We start from the raw sequence: 21,408 nt of genomic DNA on the forward strand, positions 1-21,408 counted from the left end.
ATTTATGAGCATTGTTTACACATATAAATTAGAATAGAAAACAATATTTATAATGCAATGGTCTTTTTAGTATATATTTTAAAAATAGGTAATCTCTAGGAATTAGGTTATTAAATATGGACAAACTAATGATCCAGAAAGAGGAATTTTTGCCCAGTTTTTTCCACACAATCAAACAAAATCTATGGATTTATTAACTAGTTAACAGGTATGTACATTATGAGCCTATTTCTGTTCTTTTCTATTCCACAAAAATATAAACTTTCTTCTTTAAAATGTTTACAATTTAACTGAGACAAAAGCAAGACACATGAAACACTTGAGACAATTTAAGTGCTAAAGGGAAAAACCCAGAAAGGGAGATAACATAGAATGCAAGAGTTAGGAAGACTCTGTAGAGAGGTTTTGACTTTAGTCGGATCCTAAGAAAGGTAAAATTTAGATTGGAAAGAGGGTAGGCATTCTAAGCAGAAATAATAGTAGGAGCAAAGATTTTTAAAAAGTGGAAATGAGGATACATAGAAAACTAGGTAGAAAACCTGCCTGACTGAAAGAAAAATTATGTTATGGAGTCATAGGGAGTAGGATTTGGCAACTTTATAATAATCCTTGAAGCCCAGGCAGAAGAGTTAATAGTTGACTTAGCAGACTTTAGAGAACAGCTGTAGACTTTACTAGGCTATTGAAATAGTGAATATTGTTTTTCCGGAAGACAAATCTGTCTGTGCCACAAAAACAGATTGTATGGAAGATGTTGCCGCCTGGGTTCTCCAGGAGGCAGACTGAGCTGGAGTTTAGCGCGCAGCTAGCCATTCATTAAGGAGGGCCGGTGTACCAATACCTGTGGGAGGAAGAAGCAGAGTTGAGCAGGGAGCTCTGAAGCTAAGGAGGCCCACCAGAGTTACCCTGCTGTAGGCCAAAGCAGAGGGACTTTATAGCAACCTCTTCTTTCACCTCAGTCTAATGACGTGGGCCATCTCGGAAGGGCATGACCTTCAGGGAGGCAGCTCTTTGCAACTGAGGCAATCCTTCAAGGCTGACAGCTTGAGGCCATCCTGACAGTACTCCCAGCAACTGAGACAAAAGAGGAAGAGAAATAATGTCAGCCCTTTTCTAAAGGAAGGTATGGGCGGCACATCACCAAGCCACCATGGGTAGAACCTAGAAAGGCTAGGATATTAGTAGTAGTAGTATTATCCAGTTCTGAAGCCTGGAGGGAATTTTGAAGTGTAAGAAGAATAAGGACAGGATGTATCCAAGAAACAGTCCTTTAAAAGTTATATTTAAAATATAAACAACCCTATTATAGTTAATAACAGTCTTATTGTTAATTTTTCCTTTTGATTCTGTGAATTGAAAAAGCAGAAAACAGCTAGGATGGTGAAAAATCTGGAAATTATGTCATGGAAGGAAGAACTTAAGGAACTGGAAATTACTGATTCAGAAAAACAAACAGCACAAACCTCTGAGAGATCAGTGACAAACTATCATGTTGAAGACTAATTCTCTACCCTAAATCTTACTAAATCTGTAAGGCCCATTTTCAAAGCAGTTAACAGTGCCTCCCACATTGGAAGTGTTCAGTTAAGTGAACGTTAAAAAGATGGAAGGGAAGTAAGAAGACCAAGTAGCTTTAGCGCCAATGAGAGAAAGCTGTAAGGAAATAAACTGTCAAAGAACTAAAGCCATTCATAAGGGGAATGAGTTTCTGAGAGGAGGGCCTTTCTCCCACTGCAAGACATGATAGTCATTCAAATACATTGAGAGGGAGGAGGTGATCTTCATTGAAAGTGTAAGATATTTTGATTCTAAAGTGCTCAATGACTTCAGGGTGACCTTAGATAGTTACTCAGTTTTTATGTAAGCAAGATATGCAAATCTTTAAAAATGAAATATGAATATGTTTTCAATTATTGTAATCTAGATTCTGTGATAAAATTTGAATCTTTAAATTTTTCATGCTTTCAATTTAGCTGCTGGCATTTGCAAAGAATTTGAATGTAGAATTCAGCTTGGAGGCAGAAAAAATGATTCATGGCTATTATCTAGCAAGTCGCAGAATCAGAACAGATTCTATATATGGATCAAAACTGTCAGCATCTGCATTAAAATATTTGTAGGTATTTAACTCAGGATTTTTAAGCCAGTATTGACTTTTAAATGACGTGTTTAAGCTGAACTTATTTATCTGTTTCACTTGTTTGTTTTACTGCAGTTTGGCTGGTTTATAATCTGCCTTGTTCAAAAGAATTTAAGGTAGTTTACCAATTCCTTTTGCTATATTGCTACATCATTTGAACCTCCAAAAATTTGTTTTCATGAAATTAATTGCGCTGATTTCCAACACAAATGATTGTATGTATTTATTTAATTTTTAAAATTTTTCTTGTGGTAATATATATACAATATAACTTTCCCTCCTTTTGCCAATTTCAAGTTTACAATTCAGTGGTGTTAATTACATTCATATTGTGCTATCACCACCATGCATTACCAAACAAATGATTCTTTTTTAAAGTGTAGCTGTTTGTATTCCAGGAATTCTGTAGTTGATCCTCAAAAAATTCTTCTTGTACTTTTAGATACTTTAATGGACTAATCTATTATTGTGTCTTGAATAATTCTAAAATTTTTAAAAACCCTTAATTTTGATTATAAAAGTAAAGTATGGACATCATAAAAGAGAAATCTAAAATGATGAGTACAGTGTCCTACTAACTCTACCTATTCCTACTCTGCTCTCCAGGGATAATCCCTATGAATAGTTTTGTGTATCCTTCCAGAAATTGTTCATTCAAATACAAGCATATGCAAATATGTAATTTAAATATGTTATATATTAAATATATATTTTCTTTAACTATGTTATATATTTTATATATATTTAATGACTTTAAATATAAAATCATATAAATATTTTTCATATAAATATATTCTTTTTGCCTAATTGGAATCATGCATGGTATACAATACCATACTATCAGCACATAATGAACCATTTCATTTTGTTTCTAATAGCTGCATCACAGTTTTACAGTGTGTGGCTGTACCATCATTTAAACAGTCCCCTTTGATAAACTGTTACTTTGTTTGGCATAATTCTAAAGTATAATCTCAAACAAATTATGAAGTAGGCCCAGGAGTAAAATAATCTATTAAATAAATACATACCTTGATATAATTGCAATATTAAATTAAAACTGAAGGAACGGCAGGAAATGTTAAGTTTAGGTCTGTAAGAGATTGATACATTTAATTAAGTTAATTTCCCCAACTGTATATTTATCTTCATAGAGCTGAAAAAATTTTACTAAAGATAAGGCAAGGTAGAAATCAGTTCTTTGATAATAAATGTTTCAAATGGTTAACTTGTACAATACTTTGCATTTTCTGAAATAATATTTAAAATACACAAATCAAATTATACTAGCCTAAAAGCTTTAAAAATCATATTTTGTCATAAAATTATTTTTAGTAAATTAGTAAAAAAATATTTTGACTTTAAACTCACATAGGCTTAGTTTACAAAGGATTATATTGATCCAAAAATAAAGCAGTATGACAATTCTACTTTTTCACGTTGTAGACATAAACACTGGGAGTGGTGGGGGGTGGGGGTGGGGCCAAGAAACCAGCAAATTAAGTGAACCACTACCCAAAAAAGTCATAAACTCTGTCTTTCCTACCACTTCTATAGACAGGTGCTTAATAACACCATCTTTGTGTTTCTAGAGAAGTGGAGGTAAACAATTCTCTTTTCTTGCCCTGAAAGGCTCAATACATATTCTGTCTTGCTCAACATTTTTATAAGGAGCTTGGATAAGGACATCAAGGACCTGATAAATTTATAAAAAAAGATCTTCACATGCTCCAGTGATGATCTTAGTCTAAATGATGAACATTAATAGAAAAAATATAAAGTTCTCAATTAGGTCTCCAAAATCCCTGGTACAAATGTGAATGGATGGGAAAGGAATGATATGGCTTAATATCAAATGATAAGAAAAAACTTGGTTTCATTATATTTATGTTTAATATGAGTAAACAATGGAATATGGCTATTAACAATACTGAACTTGGGGGTTTGTATTAAGAAAGTATAGATCAAGATCAAGAAGATGCTAGTTCTGCTTCTACTCTGCTAGTCAAATCTCACTTGTAGTATTGTACAGAAAAAGAGTATTAACCAAATCTAGTCACAAGAAGAGCATCCTGGATGGTGAGAGCCTGAAAATCATGTCTCATGATATATTAAAGAAAGTGGGAATATTTAACTTGGAGAAAAGAAAAGTTGGTAGGATAAAAATGCTTCAAAAAGAAATTAAAACTTTTTTCAAAGTAATAATATACTGTTCACATATGTCTTGGTGTGTTTCTTTCCCAGATATATATTATTTCTATAATATCAACATATTTTGATTGGTGTCAATTTTTTTTAGAGTTTCCCTATCTGAAGCACATGCTCGACTGAACTTAAGGAATAATGTGCTTAAAGAAGATGTACTAATTGCAGCCTTATTATTTGAAACATCTCTCACATTGAAATATGGTAACCTATTAAATTATTATGATCACTACAAATAATTTATCTAAACTTAAATATTCTTAGTCTACTAAATTAGAATGTTATATATATTTAAAATATTGTTTTAAAGCACAATAATTCTCCATCAAATAGGGTCTGACTGAATGAATATTTACTAATTGTTTAAAGGTAGTATCATCATTATCTGATATTAAGTTCTTTGATATGCTTGCTTGTTTCTATACTTGAAGTTTTGCATTGCTTCAAGACTTTTGTAAAAAAAAACAAAACAGACCAATGGGAGAAAAATCAGTAAGTTTGAGACATCCTACTTAGATCTACCAATAGACAGCTATAAAAATCTGGAGCTCAGATTTCTGACCTAGAAATATAATGTGGGGATCACCAGCATAAAGATGGTATTCAAAGTCAAGGAAGGGAAGCAGATTTGGCTCAACAGAGAGAGCATCTGCCTACCACATGGGAGGTCCAGGGTTCAAACACAGGGTCTCCTGACCCGTGTGGTGAAACTGGCCCACGCACAGTGCTGATGCTCCCGAGTGCCGTGCCATGCAGGGGTATACCCTGTGTAGAGGAGCCCCAAGCGCAAGGAGTGCACCCTGTAAGGAGAGCTGCCCAGCATGAAAAAAGTGCAGCCTGCCCATGAGTGGCACCACACACAGAGAGCTGACGCAGCAAGATGATGCAACAAAAAGGGACACAAATTCTGTGTGCCGCTGGCAAGAATATAAGCGGACACAGAAGCACACACAACGAATGGACACAGAGAACAGACAACTGGGGGAGAGACGGGCAGGGAAGGGGAGAGAAATGAATAAATAATAAAATCTTAAAAAAAAAAAACAAAGTCAAGGGAATTGTTAGGTAAAATTACCTAGGAGAAGACTGTAAAGAGAACTTCAGAAATGCCCTTGAAGTCAACTCCAATATTTAGAAATGGGATTGAGGAGGAGACTGAGAATCAGCAACAAAGGAAACTGAAAAGCAGTAGCTAGAATGTAGGAAGAAAATCTGGAGCATGGAGTTACAGAAGGCAAGGAAGGAGAGCAATTCAAGTAGGGATTTCAAGGAAGGATAGCAATTCAAGTAGCAATTGTATCATGTGCTCCTAAAAGTTTGAATAAGTTATATTTAGCAGCATACCAGCAGTAGGTGGCCATGATCTTTCTTTCAATGTAGTGAGGATGGAGGTAAGATGGGAGGTAAGAATATGGTGGCAGCACATATAGACTTTTTAAAAAATGTTTGACTATGAAAGTGAAGAAATGAGGTAGTAATGGGGGGAAGATATGTGGTCCAGAAAGAGATTTTTTGGGGGGTAGGCAGGCAGGGTTAGGGAAGGGAGCATGGGGAAAACAAAGGAATAACCAATGACCTTTGGGGCCTTAGAACAGTGAAAAGAAGATGAGGGAAGTTGACTGGTATTGAATTTATATATATATATCTCCATGATTTTTGGCACTAAACACCAAATAGCTTTATGATCTTGGGCAAGCCACTCTTTTAGAGCTTTTTAAAAATATTAAAAAAATTTTTTTTTAATTTTTAAAGAAGCTTTAGATTACATAAATGTTACATCAGAAATATAGGACATTCCCATATAGCCCCCCCCACACACACATACACACACTTTCCTACATTAACAACACCTTTTATTAGTGTGGCATATTTGTTACAATTGATGAACACATTGAATGAAGCATTGCTACTACCATGGACTACAATTTACATTATATTTTATACTTTACCCGACACAGTTTTATAGGTTTTGACAAAATATATAATGACCTATCCGTCATTGCAATGTCATGCAAGATAATTCCAATGTCCCAAAAATGCCCCCATGTTACACCTATTCTATTCTTTCCTCTCCCGCCCCTCAGAACCTCTGGTGGCCACTGCCTTTATATCAATGATAGAAGTTTTTCCATTGCTAAAATAATAATTAGCCTAGAATAGAATAATAATAGAAAAATAAGTCTACTTTACTCCATTGTTCATTCCTCAGTCTTGAAGATTTGGGGATGGTGATGCCCATTCTGTTTCTGATTGAGAGGGGGCTTAGATCTTATGGGGCAGATGGATAGAACTGCTTCCTTGCAGTTGAAGATACTATCAGTTTTTTGGGTTGGCGTTGTATTAGTTGGCCAAGGGGTGCTGATGCAAAATACCAGAAATTGGTTGGTTTTTATAAAGGGTATTTATTTGGGGTAGGAGCTTACAGATACCAGGCCATAAAGCATAAGTTACTTCCCTCACCAAAGTCTGTTTTCATGTGTTAGAGCAAGATGGCTGTGAATGTCTGTGAGGGTTCAGGCTTCCTGGGTTCCTCTGGGCTCAGCTTCTGTTTTCTCCACAAGGACAGATGTAGACTATGAAGCTCTCTAGGCTTTGCCTCTCTCCACAAGATCAGCTTAGACTATCAGGCGAACGGCTCTGTCTCTCTTCCTGGGGCTCCAGCTTAAGACTTCAGCATCAAACTTCCAACATCAAAACTCCAACATTAAGAACCCACAACTCTTGTCCTTTGCCATGTCTTTTATCTTTGAGTCCCCACCCACCAAGGGGCGAAGACTCAATGCCCTAATGACTTGGCCCAATTAAAGCCCTAATCATAACTCAGTCCAGGTACAGATCAGATTACAAACATAATCCAATATCTATTTTTAGAATTCATAACCTTATCAAACTGCTACAGGCGTTGTCCGTCATCATCCTTTTGTTAGTTGTCCTGGGTGAGTCCAGTGAACTGGAGAGTAGGTGCTGCAACTCTGCTGAGATTCAGGGCTCAACTGGCATATGAATAGACTGAAGATTTAAATCTCTGGAACATATAATTAACAGGTATAGTGCTAATTATAGTTTCAAATAAAAGGGGCAGAAGAGCCATGTGTAGGAAAATTACAAATGAGTCTATCTCTGATACATTGGGAAGCATATATTCCAAAGTAAGATCAACTGATAGGGTACTGAATTCCTTAGATTGTCTGTCTTGCTTATAGCATCTAGATGTCTCTCAGGAGCCCTGCTGTTTGAGGCGCTGTTTACTGTGGCAGTCAATGAGATCCTGCTGGGACGAGTTTAAGCTTAAACTCTGGAATGACCTCCTGAACTCACTGTGAAATCTCTTAGCGATAAAATCCATTTGTATTTAATATTTCCCCCTTTTGGTCAAGGTCTTTTTCCAAATGCATTGCTAGTCAGTGCTTGGTAATAATCCCTCAGTGCCAGGGAGGCTCATCCCCGGGTAGAACTCATTTTTATCATCTATAAATTAATGGTTAGGGCAAGATCACTAAGCCTTACCCTATGATAAAGGTCTTTACTACATACTTTCAATGCTAAACACAATTTTCAAGTCCTGGAGAGCCAAAATCTAAATTTGACCTTCCCAGTAAAATTGACTCATAGGAATGATTCTGTATTTTCACTGTCTTTGAAAATGCATATACAAGATGTTATTGTTATCTTCCTGATTCTCAAATCAATATAAATTATTATTTTCCCTTTTATATGAAAAAGGAGATAGTATTGGTTTTGAAAAATCCCTATAAATAATTATTCAATGCAAAAACATTAATTGTGCCAAGAACAAGTTTTCTTCTGCCCAAGTCAACAAAACTTACCCTAAATGTATTCTTTTATTCCCAGTCTTTATTTTTATTTTTTATTTCACAAGTACTTCCAACCCTGTCTCCCATTCCTTCTTCCCCTAGTACCTCAAATCTGCTTTCTGTCTTTGCAGATTTGCCATTTCTAGTCATTGATTATGAGTGACACTGTTTTTTTGTTCCTATGTGCCTTTTTTTTTTTAAGATTTATTTTATTTATTTCTCTCTCCTTACCCCTTCCCCAGTTTCCTGTTCTCTGTGTCTATTTGCTGTGTTCTTCTTTGTCCACTTCTGTTGTTGTCAGTGTCGCGGGAATCTGTGTTTCTTTTTGTTGCGTCATCTTGTTGTGTCAGCTCTCCGTGAGGGCGGCGCCATTCCTGGGCAGGCTGCACTTTCTTTTGCACTGGGCGGCTCTCCTTATGGGGCGCACTCCTTGTGCATGGGGCTCCCCTACACAGGGGACACCCCTGCGTGGCAGGGCACTCCTTGCGCGCATCAGCACTGCGCATGGGCCAGCTCCACACAGGTCAAGGAGGCCCAGGGTTTGAACCGCAGACCTCCCATGTGGTAGACGGACGCCCTAACCACTGGGCCAAGTCTGCTTCCCGTGTTCCTATGTGTCTTGATTATTTCACTGAGCATAATGTTTTGAAGATTCTTTCATGTTACAGCATGTCTCATAAATTCATTTTTTCTTATGACCGAATAATATTCCATTGTATTAATATATATGTACCACACATTTTGTTTATCCATGCATTTGTTCATGGACATCTGCATTGTTTCCAGCTTTTGGCTATTGTGAATATGCTGCTACAAATATTGGTGTTTGTATATCTGTTCATGACCCTATTTTCATTCTCTTTGGATATATACTTAGAAGTGGAATTTCTAGTTCAAATGGTAATTCTATATTTAACTTTGTGAGGAACTGCCAAATTGCTTTCCATATTAGCTGCACCATTTTACATTCCCACTAACAATATACTAGAGTTTCAATTTCTCCACATACTCCCCGACACTTGTTATTTTCTGTTTTTTATTTTTATTTTTTAAATATGTAATAGCCATCCTTGTGGATATGAAGTGGTATCTTATTGTGGTTTTAATTTGCATTTCCTAATGACTGTTGATGTTGAGCATCTTTTTATGCATTTACTGGTCATTTATATATCTTTTTTGGAAAAATGTCTATGCAAGTCATTTGCCAATTTTTAAATTGGGTTGTCTTTTTGTTGTTGCATTGTGAAAGTTCCTTATATATTTTTATATAAAACCTTTATCTGATACTTGGTTTGCAACAATCCCATTCTGTAGGTTGTCTTCTCTCACTCCTGATAATTTCCTTTAACGCACTAAGGTTTTTTAAAATAAAATTTTATTGAGGTATATGAACATGCATAAACAATAAATGTGTAATAAAATTTGTGAATTTACAAAACAAACAAACATATCATCATACAAGGCTCCCAACCACTAACACCTTGCATTGTTGCGAAACATTTGTTATAAACTATGAAAGGGCATCGTCAAAATATTACTACTGACTATAGCCCATTACATTTAGCACATTTTTCTCCCAACCAACCCAATTATTAACACTCTGTATTAGTATTATGTATTTGTTGACATTCAGGAGAAAGCGTTCTCATATTTGTCCTGTTAACCACAGTCCATCGTCCACCACTGGGATTCCCTGTGTTATACAGTCCCATGTTTTGTACAGTCCATTCAAAGTGAATATTCATTGGCTTTCATATTCATCACAGAGTTTTGCTGTCATCACCTCAGTCAATTTTAGAATGTTTTCATTACTCCAAAAGGAAAAACCCCATACCTTTTTGTATCCCCCTATTGTTATCCCTTAGTATTGAAAACATATCTTTTGATGCACTAAAATTGTTAATTTTGATGAAATCAGATTTATCTATTGTTTCTTTTGTTGTTCGTGTATTTTTGTGTCATATCTATTGATATGACATATCAATTGATATGACATTACTGAATCTCAGGACATGAAGATTTGTCCCTATGTTATCTTCTAAGAATATTATAGTGTTAGCTCTTATACCTAGGTCCTTCATTCATTTTGAGTTGATTTTTGTAGGTAGTGTGATGTAGGGTTCTAACTTCATTCATTTGCATATTATGGATATCTAGTTTTCCCAACACCATTTGTGGAGGAGGCTAATTCTTTCTCCCACTGCATGTACTTAACATTCTTATTAAAAATCAGGGCATGGGTGTAGCTCGGTTGTTGAGTGCCTTCTTCCCATGTATGAGGTCCTAAGTTCAATACAACAACAACAAAGTCGATTGGCCATAATTTGTGGTTCTATTTCTGGGCTTTCAATTTTGTTCCACTGATCTATTTATCTATTTGTGCCAGTATCTCACTATTTGGATTACAGTTATTTGTAATACAGTTTGAAATTGGGAAGTGTGAGACCTCCAGCACTGTTCTTTTTCAAGATTGTTTTGGTTATTCTGGGCTCCTTGCAGTTCCATATAAATCTGAGGATCAGTTTTTCCATTTCTGCAAAAAGACGGCTGCTGGAATTTTAATAGGGATTGCATTGCATTTGTATATTGCTTTGGGTAATACTGACATATTAACAATGTTAACTCTTGCACTCCAGAAACATGGGCTGTCTTGCCATTTATTTAGGTCTTCTTTAATTTCTCTCAGCAGTTTTTTGTAGATTTCAGTATACAAGTCTTTTGTATCCTTAGTTAAATTTATACCTAAGTACTTTAGATGCAATTGTAAATGGAATCATTTTCTTAATTTCCTCTGAATTGTTTTCTGTGTGTTCACCTAGTACCCTGACACTTGGTGAATTCATATTAGCTCTAATAGTTTTCTTGTGTATTCCTTTGGGCTTTCTTTATTTAAAATCATGACGTCTGCAAACAGAGATAGTTTAACTTCTTCCTTGCCAATTTGAATATGTTTTCTTCTGTCTCTCCTTCCCTCCCTCCTTCCTCCCTTCCTTCCTTCCTTTCTTTCTTCCCTTCTTCCTCCTTTCCTCTTCTCTCTTCCTCCTTCCCTTCCTCTCTCTCTCATTCAGACTGCTATGGCAAGAACTTCTAGTGTAATACTGAATAGCAGTACTGAAAGCAAGCATCCTTGTCTCCTCCTTAATCATGGGGGGAAAGATTTTCACCATTGAGGATGATGTTAATTGTGGGTGTTGCATAAATGGTCTTTATCATGTTGAGAAAGTTCCCCTGTATTCTCACTTTTCTAAGTGTTTTTATCAAGAAAGGGCGCTGAGTTTTGTTTGCCTTTTCTGCATTGATTGAAAAAAACATGTTTTTTTTCTTCCTTCATTCTATTTACATAGTGTATTAAATAGATTGATTTTTGTATGTTGAAGCACCCTCGCATTTCCGAGATGACTCCCACTTGGCCATTGTGTATAACCTTTTTGGATTCAATTTGCTAGTATTTTGTTAAGGATTTTTACATCTATATTCATAAGTATAAATTGGTCTTTAATTTTCTTTGCTTTTGATGTCTTTACCAGGTTTTGGTATCAGAATAATGCTGGCCTCACTGAATGAATTAGAATTAGGAAGTGTTACCTTCTCATGAATATTTTGCAGAGTTTGAGAAAGATTGGTATTAATTTTTCCTTAAATGTTTGGTAGAATTCACCAGTGAAGCTGTCTGGTCCTGGCCTTTTCTTTGGTGGGAAGTTATTTATTATTGATTCAATCTTTGAACTTGTTTTAGATTTATTGATGTTTTCTATTTCTTCTTGAGTATTTGTATGTCTCTAGGAATTTTTCCATTTCTTCTAGATTATCTCTTAGTATACAGTTGTTCATATTAATAATATTCTGTTATAATCCTTTTCATTTCTTTAAGGTCAGTTGTGATATCACCATTTCCCTTTCTGATTTTAGTTATTTGCATCTTCTCTTTTTTTTTTAAAGATTTATTTTTATTTCTCTCCCCTTCTCTGTCTCTCCCCCTCTCCCCCCCCCACCTGCCCCCAGTGTCTGCACTCTGTGTCCATTCACTGTGTGTTCTTCTGTGTCCACTTGTATTATCAGGCAACACTGGGAAACTGATTCTCTTTTCATTGAGTCATCATGCTGTGTCAGCTCTCCACGTGTGCAGCGCCACTCCTGGGTGGGCTGTGCTTTTTTTGCACAGGGCGGCTCTCCTTGCTGGGTGCACTCCTTGCACATGGGGCTACCCTACGCAGGGGTGCCCCTGCATGGCAGGGCACTCCTTGTGTGCGGCAGCACTGCGTGTGGGCCAGCTCATCACATGGGGCAGGAGGCCCTGGGTATCAAACCCTGGACCCTCCATATGGTAGGCAGATGCTCTATCAGTTGAGCCACATCCACATCCCTGTATCTTTTTTTCTTTGTCAGTCTAGCTTAAGGTTTGTCAAATCTATTGGGTCTTTAAAAAAAACAACAACACTTTTTTTGTTTTATTCTCAGTTGTTTTCTATTATCTATTTCATTCCTCTCCAGTCTAATCTTTCTTCTTCTTCCTCCAGTCTAATCTTAATTACTTTCTTTCTTTTGCTAATTTTGGTTTATTTTACTTTTATTTTTCTAGTTCCTGAAGATTTAAGTCACGTTATTAATTTGAGATCTTCTTTTTTAATATAGGCATTCATAGCTATAAATTTCCCTTTGAGTGCTATCTTACTGCATTACTTAAATTTTGGCATGTTGTGTCTTTGATTTCATTTGTTTCTAATTTCCCTTGTAGTTTATTATTTAACCCTTGGTTGTTTAAGAGTATGCTATTTAATTTCCGCATCTTTATAAATTTTCCAGTTTTTCTTTTGTTTTTATTTCTAGTTTCATTCAATTGTGGTCAGAGAGGTTACTTTTATTATTTCAATATTTTAAAATTTATTGAGACTGCTCTTGTGAATTAACATATGGTCTATCCTAAAGAGAGATCCATGTGCACTTGAAAAGAAGGAATATTCTGCTGTTCTTGGGTGTGAAGTGTTATAATATATTGTTTATAGTGTTGTTCAGGTCATCTCTTTCCTTGTTGATCTCCTGTTCAGATGTTCTATCCAGTTTTGAAAATGGTGTATTGAAATCTCCAACAATTACTGTAGAACTGTCCATTTTTCCCTTCAAATATTTTGGCACTCTGCCATTAGGTGCAATCATGTTTTTTATTGTTATATCTTATTGTTGGATGGGCCTTTTTATCATTATATAATGTTCTTCTTTGTCTCTTGTAATAGTCTTTTTAGTTAAAGTCTATTTTGTCTGATACTAATATAGCCACCCTTCCTCTTTTGATTACTATTTGCATGAAATATTTTTCCATCCTTTCACTTCCAACCTATTTGTATCTATGAATCTAAGATAGGTCTCTTGTAAACAACATATAGTTGGGCCATGTTTCTTTATCCATTCTGCCAATCTCTGCCTTTTTATTGAAGAGTTTAATCCATTTATACTTAGGGAAATTACTATAAGGCAAGATTTACTTTTGTCATTTTGCTAATTTTTTTTTTTTTGTAAATCTTATCTTTCTTGTCCTTTCTTTCTTCCATTACTTTTTGTTTAGAAGCTCTTTTTATAATGAGCCATTTTGAATTACTAATCATTTCCTGTTGTGTAGATTTTTAGATATTTTCTTTATGGTTACCATGAGGTTTATGTTTAGGATGCTAATTCTATTACAGTATAGTTTGTGTTGATTCCAACTTGACTTCAATAGCTTACACATACACAGTATCTATATCTCTCCATGTCTCCCTTTTATGTTGTTTCATGTTGTTCTTGTCACAAATTAAATCTTTATGTGTGTGCCCAGTTACAAAGATTTACAGTTTTTTATGCATTTGAATTTTAAGCCATATAAGAAGTAAAAGCATTACAAATGAAAAATTGATATATGGCTTTTATATTTACCCATGTTGTTATTTACACTGGAGCTCTTTATTTCTTCATCCGCATTGAGATACCATCCAGTGTCCTTTCCTATCAACACTGAGAACTTTCTTTAACATTTCCTGTAAGGTAGATGTAGTGCTAATGAACTCCTTCAGTTTTTATTTGTTCAGAAATGCCATAATTTCTTCCTCATTTTTGAAGGACAGTTTTGCTAGGTATATTATTCTCAAGTAACAGTTTTTTGTTTTTTTCCTTCAGCACTTTAAATATGTCCTCCAACTGCCTTCTGGCCTCAGTGGTTTCTATGGAGAAATTGGATGTTAATTTTATTAAAGATTCCTTATATGTGACAGTTTCTGTTTTGCTGGTTTTAAGATTCTGTCTTTGTCCTTGGCTTTGGACAGTTTGATCATAATTTACCTCAGTGTAGATATGTTTGAGTTAATCTTGCTTGGTGTTCATTAAGCATCTTGAATTTATATATTCTTATATATATAATATATTTATATACTTATATAATTTTCATCAGGCTTGGGAAGTTTTCTGCCATTATTTCTCCAAATATTTTTTCTGGCCCTTTATCTTTTTCTTCTCCTTCTGGGACTCCTGTCATGCAAATATAGGTACACCTGATGATGCCCACAGATTCCTCAGTTTCTGTTCCTTTTTTTTTTCTTTTTACTCTTCAACCTGAATAATTTCAATTGTTTTGTCTTCTAGTCCACTGATGCCCTCTTCCGCTCCAGTCTGCTTTTGAAACCCTCTATTGTATTTTTTTAAAATTTATTTTTATTTATTTTATCACCCTCCTCTTGTGGACTGCTTGCTGTCTGCTCTCTGTGTCCATTCACTGCGCCTTCTTCTGTGTCTTCTTGTCTCCCTTTGTTGTGTCATCTTGCTGTGCCAGTTGTCCGTGGGCGAGGGCCATTAGCTCTCTGGAGGTGTGGGCTGCCATCTCTCTGCGGGTGCAGGCTGTCAGCTCTCCACGGGCGTGGGCCAGCTTGCCTTCACAAGGAAGCCCTGGGAAGCAAACCCAGGGCCTCGCATACAGTAGACGGGAGCCAAATTGGTTAAGCCACATCCACTTCTCCCCTCTATTGAATTTTTCATTTCCATTATTGTACTTTTGAGCTCCAGTGTTTCTGTTTGGTACTTCTTTATCATTTCACATCTTGTTCACATATTTTTTTCCTGATTTTTTCTTTGTCCTTGTTTCCCTTTAGATCATTAATCCTATTTATGATAGTTGTTCTAAGACCTTTGATTAGTAATCCCAGGGACTGCACTTCCTCCAGAATATTTTCCATCATATTCTTTTTTTTCCCATTACTGGGTTATATTTTCCTGTTTCCTAGTGTATTAGTCAGCCAAAGGGGTGCTGATGCAAAATACCAGAAATTGGCTGGTTTTTGTAAAGGGTATTTATTTGGGGTAGGAGCTTATAGATACCAGGCCATAAATCATCAGTTACTTCTCTTACCGAAGTCTATTTTCACGTGTTGGAGCAAGATGGCTGCTGACGTCTGCGAGGGTTCAGGCTCCCTGGGTTTCTCCCTTCCTCAGGCTTCTTTTTCCTGGGCTCAGGGTTTTTCTCTTCCTGGGACTTCCTTCTGTTTCCTCTGTGAGCTTACTTCTCAGGGCTCCAGCTTACGGCTTCAGCATCAAACTCCAACATCAAAACTACAAACATCAAAAAAAACCCAACTCTGTCCTTTGTCATGCCTTTTATCTGTGAGTCCCCACCCACCAAAGGGTGGGGACTCAACACCCTACTGGCACAAGAGGTTTACATAATTACTTAATCAAGCAAACCTCTGAATCCAATATAATCTGTTATGCCCAGAGGAAAAGATCAGTTTACAAACATAATCCAATATTTTTTTTTGGAATTCATCAATAATATCAAACTGGGGAAACGGACTTTGGCCCAGTGGTTAGGGTGTCTGCCTACCACATGGGAGGTCCGTGGTTCAAATCCTGGGCCTCCTTGACCCGTGTGGAGCTGGCCCATGCGCAGTGCTGATGCGCGCAAGGAGTGCCGTGCCACGCAAGGGTGTCCCCCGCGTGGGGGAGCCCCACGCGCAAGGAGTGCGCCCGTGAGGAAAGCCGCCCAGCGTGAAAAGAAAGAGCAGCCTGCCCAGGAATGGCGCCGCCCACACTTCCCGTGCCGCTGACGACAACAGAAGCGGACAAAGAAGCAAGACGCAGCAAATAGACACCAAGAACAGACAACCAGGGGAGGGGGGGGAATTAAATAAATAAATAAATCTTTAAAAAAATAATAATATCAAACTGCTACATCTAGTATGTTCTATAATTTTTGTTGAGAACTAGACATGCTGAATATTATGTTGTCACTCTAGAAATCTAATTCTCCCATTCTTCAGTCCACCAGAAGAAAAAAAAAAGGAAAAGAAAAGGAAGAAGAAAGGTAAGAAAGAGAAATAAATAAAACAAATAAATAAACAAAACACTCATATTTTAGTTTCCTTGGCTGCTCAAGTAAATATCATGCAATAGGTTGGCTTTAATAATGGGAATTTATTAGTCGTGGTTTAGAGGCTAGGAAAAAGTCCAAATCAAGGTATCAGGAAGGTGATGCTTTTTCCCAAAGACTGGCATTTTGTAGCTGGCTGCCAGTGATCTTTAGTCCTGGGCTCCTGTGTAATATGGCACTGCACATGGTGGCCTCTCCTAGCCTTTCCCTTCTCTAAGGGTTCTACTGACCTTCAACTTCTTGCTTCCTGTGGCCGTCTCTCTTGTCTGAATTTCATTCTACTTTTAAAGGACTCCAGGATTGAATTAAGACCCATCCTGAATGAATTGGGCACCACCTTAACTGAAGTAACCTCATCAGTAGGTCCTTTCTTACAGTGGGTTCTTATCCACAGGAATGGGGTAAGTTTAAGAACATGTTTTTCTGTGGTCCATAGCTCCAAACTCCAACCCACAATAAAAGAAAGAAAAAAAACAATGAAGTGTACCACCTCTCCAAGTTTCTTGTTAGGTGCTGGTGGGAAGCCGGATGCCACTACTTTTGAGGCCAAAACCTAGGCCAGCATCCCTACTCATCCCACAAAAATCTTACCAGATCCAAAAACATAATACATAAAAAAACCCCAAATAAATAAAAGTGGTGTACTGGATTTTTATGTCATAGTAGAAGGTGGTGTAACACCAGAAAACTTTTTCTAAAAGAAACTGAGATGAATATATGCACTGAGCCCTCATGGATCTGCCAGACTAAACAACACAAGAAAGAGAAAGAAGAAATCTAGTGAGTGAAAAAGTGCACTGGGTATTTGAAAACTGGTAGTTGCTGGTGTGAGGCCAGAAGCCACTGCTGCTGAAAACAAAGCCAGAGTTTATGCTGTGCCCTATGGTTTCTGCCAGACCAGGAAATACCCACACACTGAAGGAGGGGGTTGGGAAACAGCCAAAGTAAGTGCAGTAGCACTTTAAATACAGGTGGATGCTGGCTTGATGCTCGATGTGCTGCTGCCTGGAAGACCAAAACCAGGGCCAGATTCTACATTAATCCTTCAGGGATCTCCCAGATTGACCTACACACTCAACCTCAAAATTTTTTAGGTGATTTTCTCTTCCTGCTCTGGGCTTAGCCAGCTGCTTCCAGAATACAGGTCAATATGCTGCAGCCACATCTTTTTCCATAGTGGCTGCCACAAGGCTAAGCAATGGGGCTGGTCACTGGTTTGTGCTTTCACATAAAAAGGCTGAACCCTCAGCAGTCTCTCCCATCCTCTGGTGCTCCTATAGCTATAAATGCCCATTCTGGTTCCAGGGTTACCTATTTAATCATATCCACCTATTTAATTCTAGTCTTTTTTTCTAGTTCTTTCATTTTTCTGGTGAAGAAAGCAATGTGTTAAACATCCTGCTCCACCATTTTGTGCCTGCCCTCATTCAGGACTTTTCTTTTCTTAAAGATAGTGTATTAATCAGCCAAAGGGGTGCTGATGCAAAATACCAGAAATCTGTTGGCCTTTATAAATGGTATTTATTTGGGGTAGAAGCTTACAGTTATCAAGCCATAAAGCTTAAGTTATTTCCCTCACCAAAGTCTGTTGCCACATGTTGGAGCAAGATGGCTGCCTATGTCTGCCAAGAGTTAAGGCTTCCTGGGTTCCTCTCTTCCTGGGGCTTGTTTCTCTCTGTGCTCAGCTGGTGTGCTCACACCACAAGGCTAGCCATAGACTATCAGATGACTGGTTCTGTCTCTCTCCCCAGGACTTGATTCTCTCTGGGCTCAGCTATTCTGTTCCTCTGTGTACTTACTTCCTGGGCTCCAGCTCAAAACTCCAACTAACTCCTATGCCTTGTCATTTTTTCTGGTCCCTGCCCCCTTGGTAGGCTACTGACATGGCCCAATCAAAACCTTAATCATTATTTAATCAAGTTAAAGTGAAACCTCAGAATCCAATACAACCTAATATGCCCAGACCAATTCACAGATATAATCCAATATCTATTTTTGGAATTCATAAATAATTCCAAACTGCTACAGAAAGTAAAGCACAGTAAAGAATATTATGTGCAACAGAGAGAAACCTAATGATACTAGAGAGAAAGGAGATGATTAAAGGATTGAAGTCCTTAAAAAGGTGGATGGGGATGGGATCCAGAGCACATGTGTAGGAATTGGCCTCTGATAGAAGGATCACTTCTCCATTTTATAGAAGGGAAGAGACTAGATACAGAATCAAGTAGGTTTGATGATTTGTTATGTAAAGATGAGAAGACTCCCTCATATACTGTACTCAGGGTCATCAGCTGAAAATGAAAGGTTTGAGAAGAATGGAATAGTCATTACAGGGGGCAGAAGAGGACATTTATTAAAGAAACTCAGCAGGGTTGCCAGGCAGTGCAGAGTGCCCATTTGAGGTCATTGTGATTCACTAAAAGTGAAACCAAGAAATGTCATTTGTGTGGTTTTCTGCCTAGCTGCCTGAGTATTGACACAAATGAATGGTTGGGGTCATGCAGGGATGAGGTTTCGGTAGATGAGTGTGGCAGTGATGTGGTGAGGGTAAGAGAGTGGGGGCTTTTCAAGGGAGGGACTCTTAACGTTGCTTAAAGAGGGTAGTGAATTGGAGGAAGCAGATTGGAAGTCTCCGAACATTTGAGCAAGAGTGCTGGAAGGATAGGAGGTAGTGGAGGAGAGTGACACATCTTAACTCATTTCTGATGTTAATCTCTTGTGACTAGAATATTTGGCTGGAATTGAAGGAAAAAGATGAGGATACTGAGAGGCTGGGAGTTAAATGGGTCATTCACATGGAAATCACGGAATGGCAGGTGTTGAATTTAGGGAGCCCAGTGTGAGGGTGGTTTGTTGAAGTCGCTGTGGTAACTACTTGCCATGAGCCTCAAAAGAGGGATTTTTACCATGAGGAAAGCAGGGAAAATAATGGAAGCTGCAAAGGGGCAACAATCTGGCACTAATTCCATATCTGACACTGAGGCTAGTGATTTGAGAAAATGCAACTTTGCTTTAGAGCACCACAGGGAAGGGCAATGTTCTTAGGGGACAGCACAGTTTCACATAAGGTAAAGTGGTAAAAGGAGCACTCACAGAAGAGTCTGATGCTATGTAAGTGTTTACTAATCACAGACCACTCTAAGAAGGTAGGCACTGCTTAGCTAACAGTTGTACTCCTAGACTGCCATTTAGGTACTTGTTCAAAGAATCAGTGAGTGAAATACAGAGCTTAACTCCTACAGTAACAGTAAGTAATTTTTAAATTGAGAAATGTACAGTCCTGATCAATTATCCACTTAGCCTTTATCAAATAAAGATGTTTCCCTCCTTTCCAAAGCCTTCTCTCCCTACTTCTCTCACCTCATCATATCACTATTCAACTTCAATGACTATTTCAAAAGAGGGCAAATTTCTAGTCTCCAAAGTTTTAAAGATCAGCATATTTCCTCCATTGGTACTGGTAACAATGATTGTGTATTTACTGAGCCCTTAAAGTTTTCCTGGCTTTAAATTTTTTAAAAGTAAGATTTAAAAATGATTATTGAACAGGGGTTAATTTTTATACTTTGATTGCAAAGTGAGTATTTTAGTGGAAAACAGATTCCAGCATTTTAAGTAGTATTTCTCATGATCCAGTTTTACACTGTACTTCTTTCTTCATTTAGGGGCTACTGTATTTTGTGTTGCTCCAAATGCAATATTTCCATTTGAGCTGTACAACGAAGAATATTTAGAGCAAAGGGATGTCTATCTGACTCAATGCCAGCTACAGCTTCAACAGTTTATTGCCTCATATGGACCTGGAACAACTATTTTGTCTAGTGATGAATAGTCAATTTGAAGAAAGTGTTTTTCTTCATTCCTATTTAAGTAATGGGAAAAAAGTGTGAGTACGAGATTTTGTAGTGATGTTTCAGGTAATGCCGTATCTAGTATATTCAAGTACCATTAAAAGAGAAAATTATCCTCTCAAAATTAATTGCTATTGGGATAAACTAATCCTCTAAAACCAACAGAATTTTAAAATTGAAGAGAAAAAGGGCAATTTTAAAGTGATAAAGAGTTGTCAACAAGAATCCTATTAAAGTACATGTTAAATCCATGGAACTATACTAGTCACCCTAATTTAAACCACAGACTTTAGTTAATGGTACAATTATAAAAATGTGCCATCATTAATTTTAAGAAATGTTACCACATTAATGCAAGGGGTTGGTGGTGTATGGGCATCCTGATTTTATGCATGCTCGTTCTGTAAACCCACTTCTCTTAATAAAGAAAAATAAAAAATCATGTTAGCCCAGTACACCAGTGGTGATAGAGTGCTACAAACTGAATATGAAATTATGTAGTTCACTCTATTTGTCACAAGATGGCAGTAACACTTCAAAATTTTAACATTACCAACTATTTTAAGCCAGTTTTTTTTCACTTTTGAATTTACCAAATGGATGAGTAAAGAACGTTATTTTACAGCAAGCCTCAGATTTAAGGACTTTTCAGGCTTTCAGTTACATGTCCGTTATATAAATATGTACTGAGTTTTAATCCCTAAATATGGAGTCAGGAAAAGCCTTGAAAATTTTTCATATACAAGCCAGCTTAAATGAAAATTATTTACATCAAATAGGAGCCATTAATTTCAAAATTGGCTCTTTAAATCTAACTAGTCACAAGAAAGGAACCAAAGAGAAAGAAACCAATTTGCAAAAAAATAAAAATAAAAAAAGTTACATATTACAATTCTGTACTGCTAACAAGATCCTATTTTGTGGTTTCTCACTATCCCTCAAATTTTCTGTTTTCCACTGGTGGTTGCAAAACACATTCCTAGTAGGATCCATACAGTAGCCTCCACT

The 21,408-nt window shown here is 37.0% G+C and overlaps 1 protein-coding gene across 2 annotated transcripts in view; it reads left to right on the plus strand.

Annotated features, from left to right (window-relative positions):
- The window catches only part of MCMDC2 (minichromosome maintenance domain containing 2), a 71,589-nt gene that overhangs the window by 48,393 nt on the left and 1,788 nt on the right, over window positions 1-21,408 (plus strand). The window contains exons 14-16 of one of the 2 annotated variants that reach the window (XM_071207836.1): window positions 1,974-2,116; window positions 4,440-4,549; window positions 20,215-20,435. In XM_071207836.1, the coding sequence (XP_071063937.1) occupies window positions 1,974-2,116; window positions 4,440-4,549; window positions 20,215-20,381 (420 nt within the window). In that variant the 3' untranslated portion in view covers window positions 20,382-20,435. Of the gene's footprint in view, window positions 1-1,973; window positions 2,117-2,215; window positions 2,257-4,439; window positions 4,550-20,214; window positions 20,436-21,408 lie in introns of those variants that run through there. The other variant, XM_058275605.2, reaches the window with a different exon arrangement.

Source organism: Dasypus novemcinctus, chromosome 14, assembly GCF_030445035.2.
Source record: "Dasypus novemcinctus isolate mDasNov1 chromosome 14, mDasNov1.1.hap2, whole genome shotgun sequence".
NCBI lineage: Eukaryota > Metazoa > Chordata > Mammalia > Cingulata > Dasypodidae > Dasypus > Dasypus novemcinctus.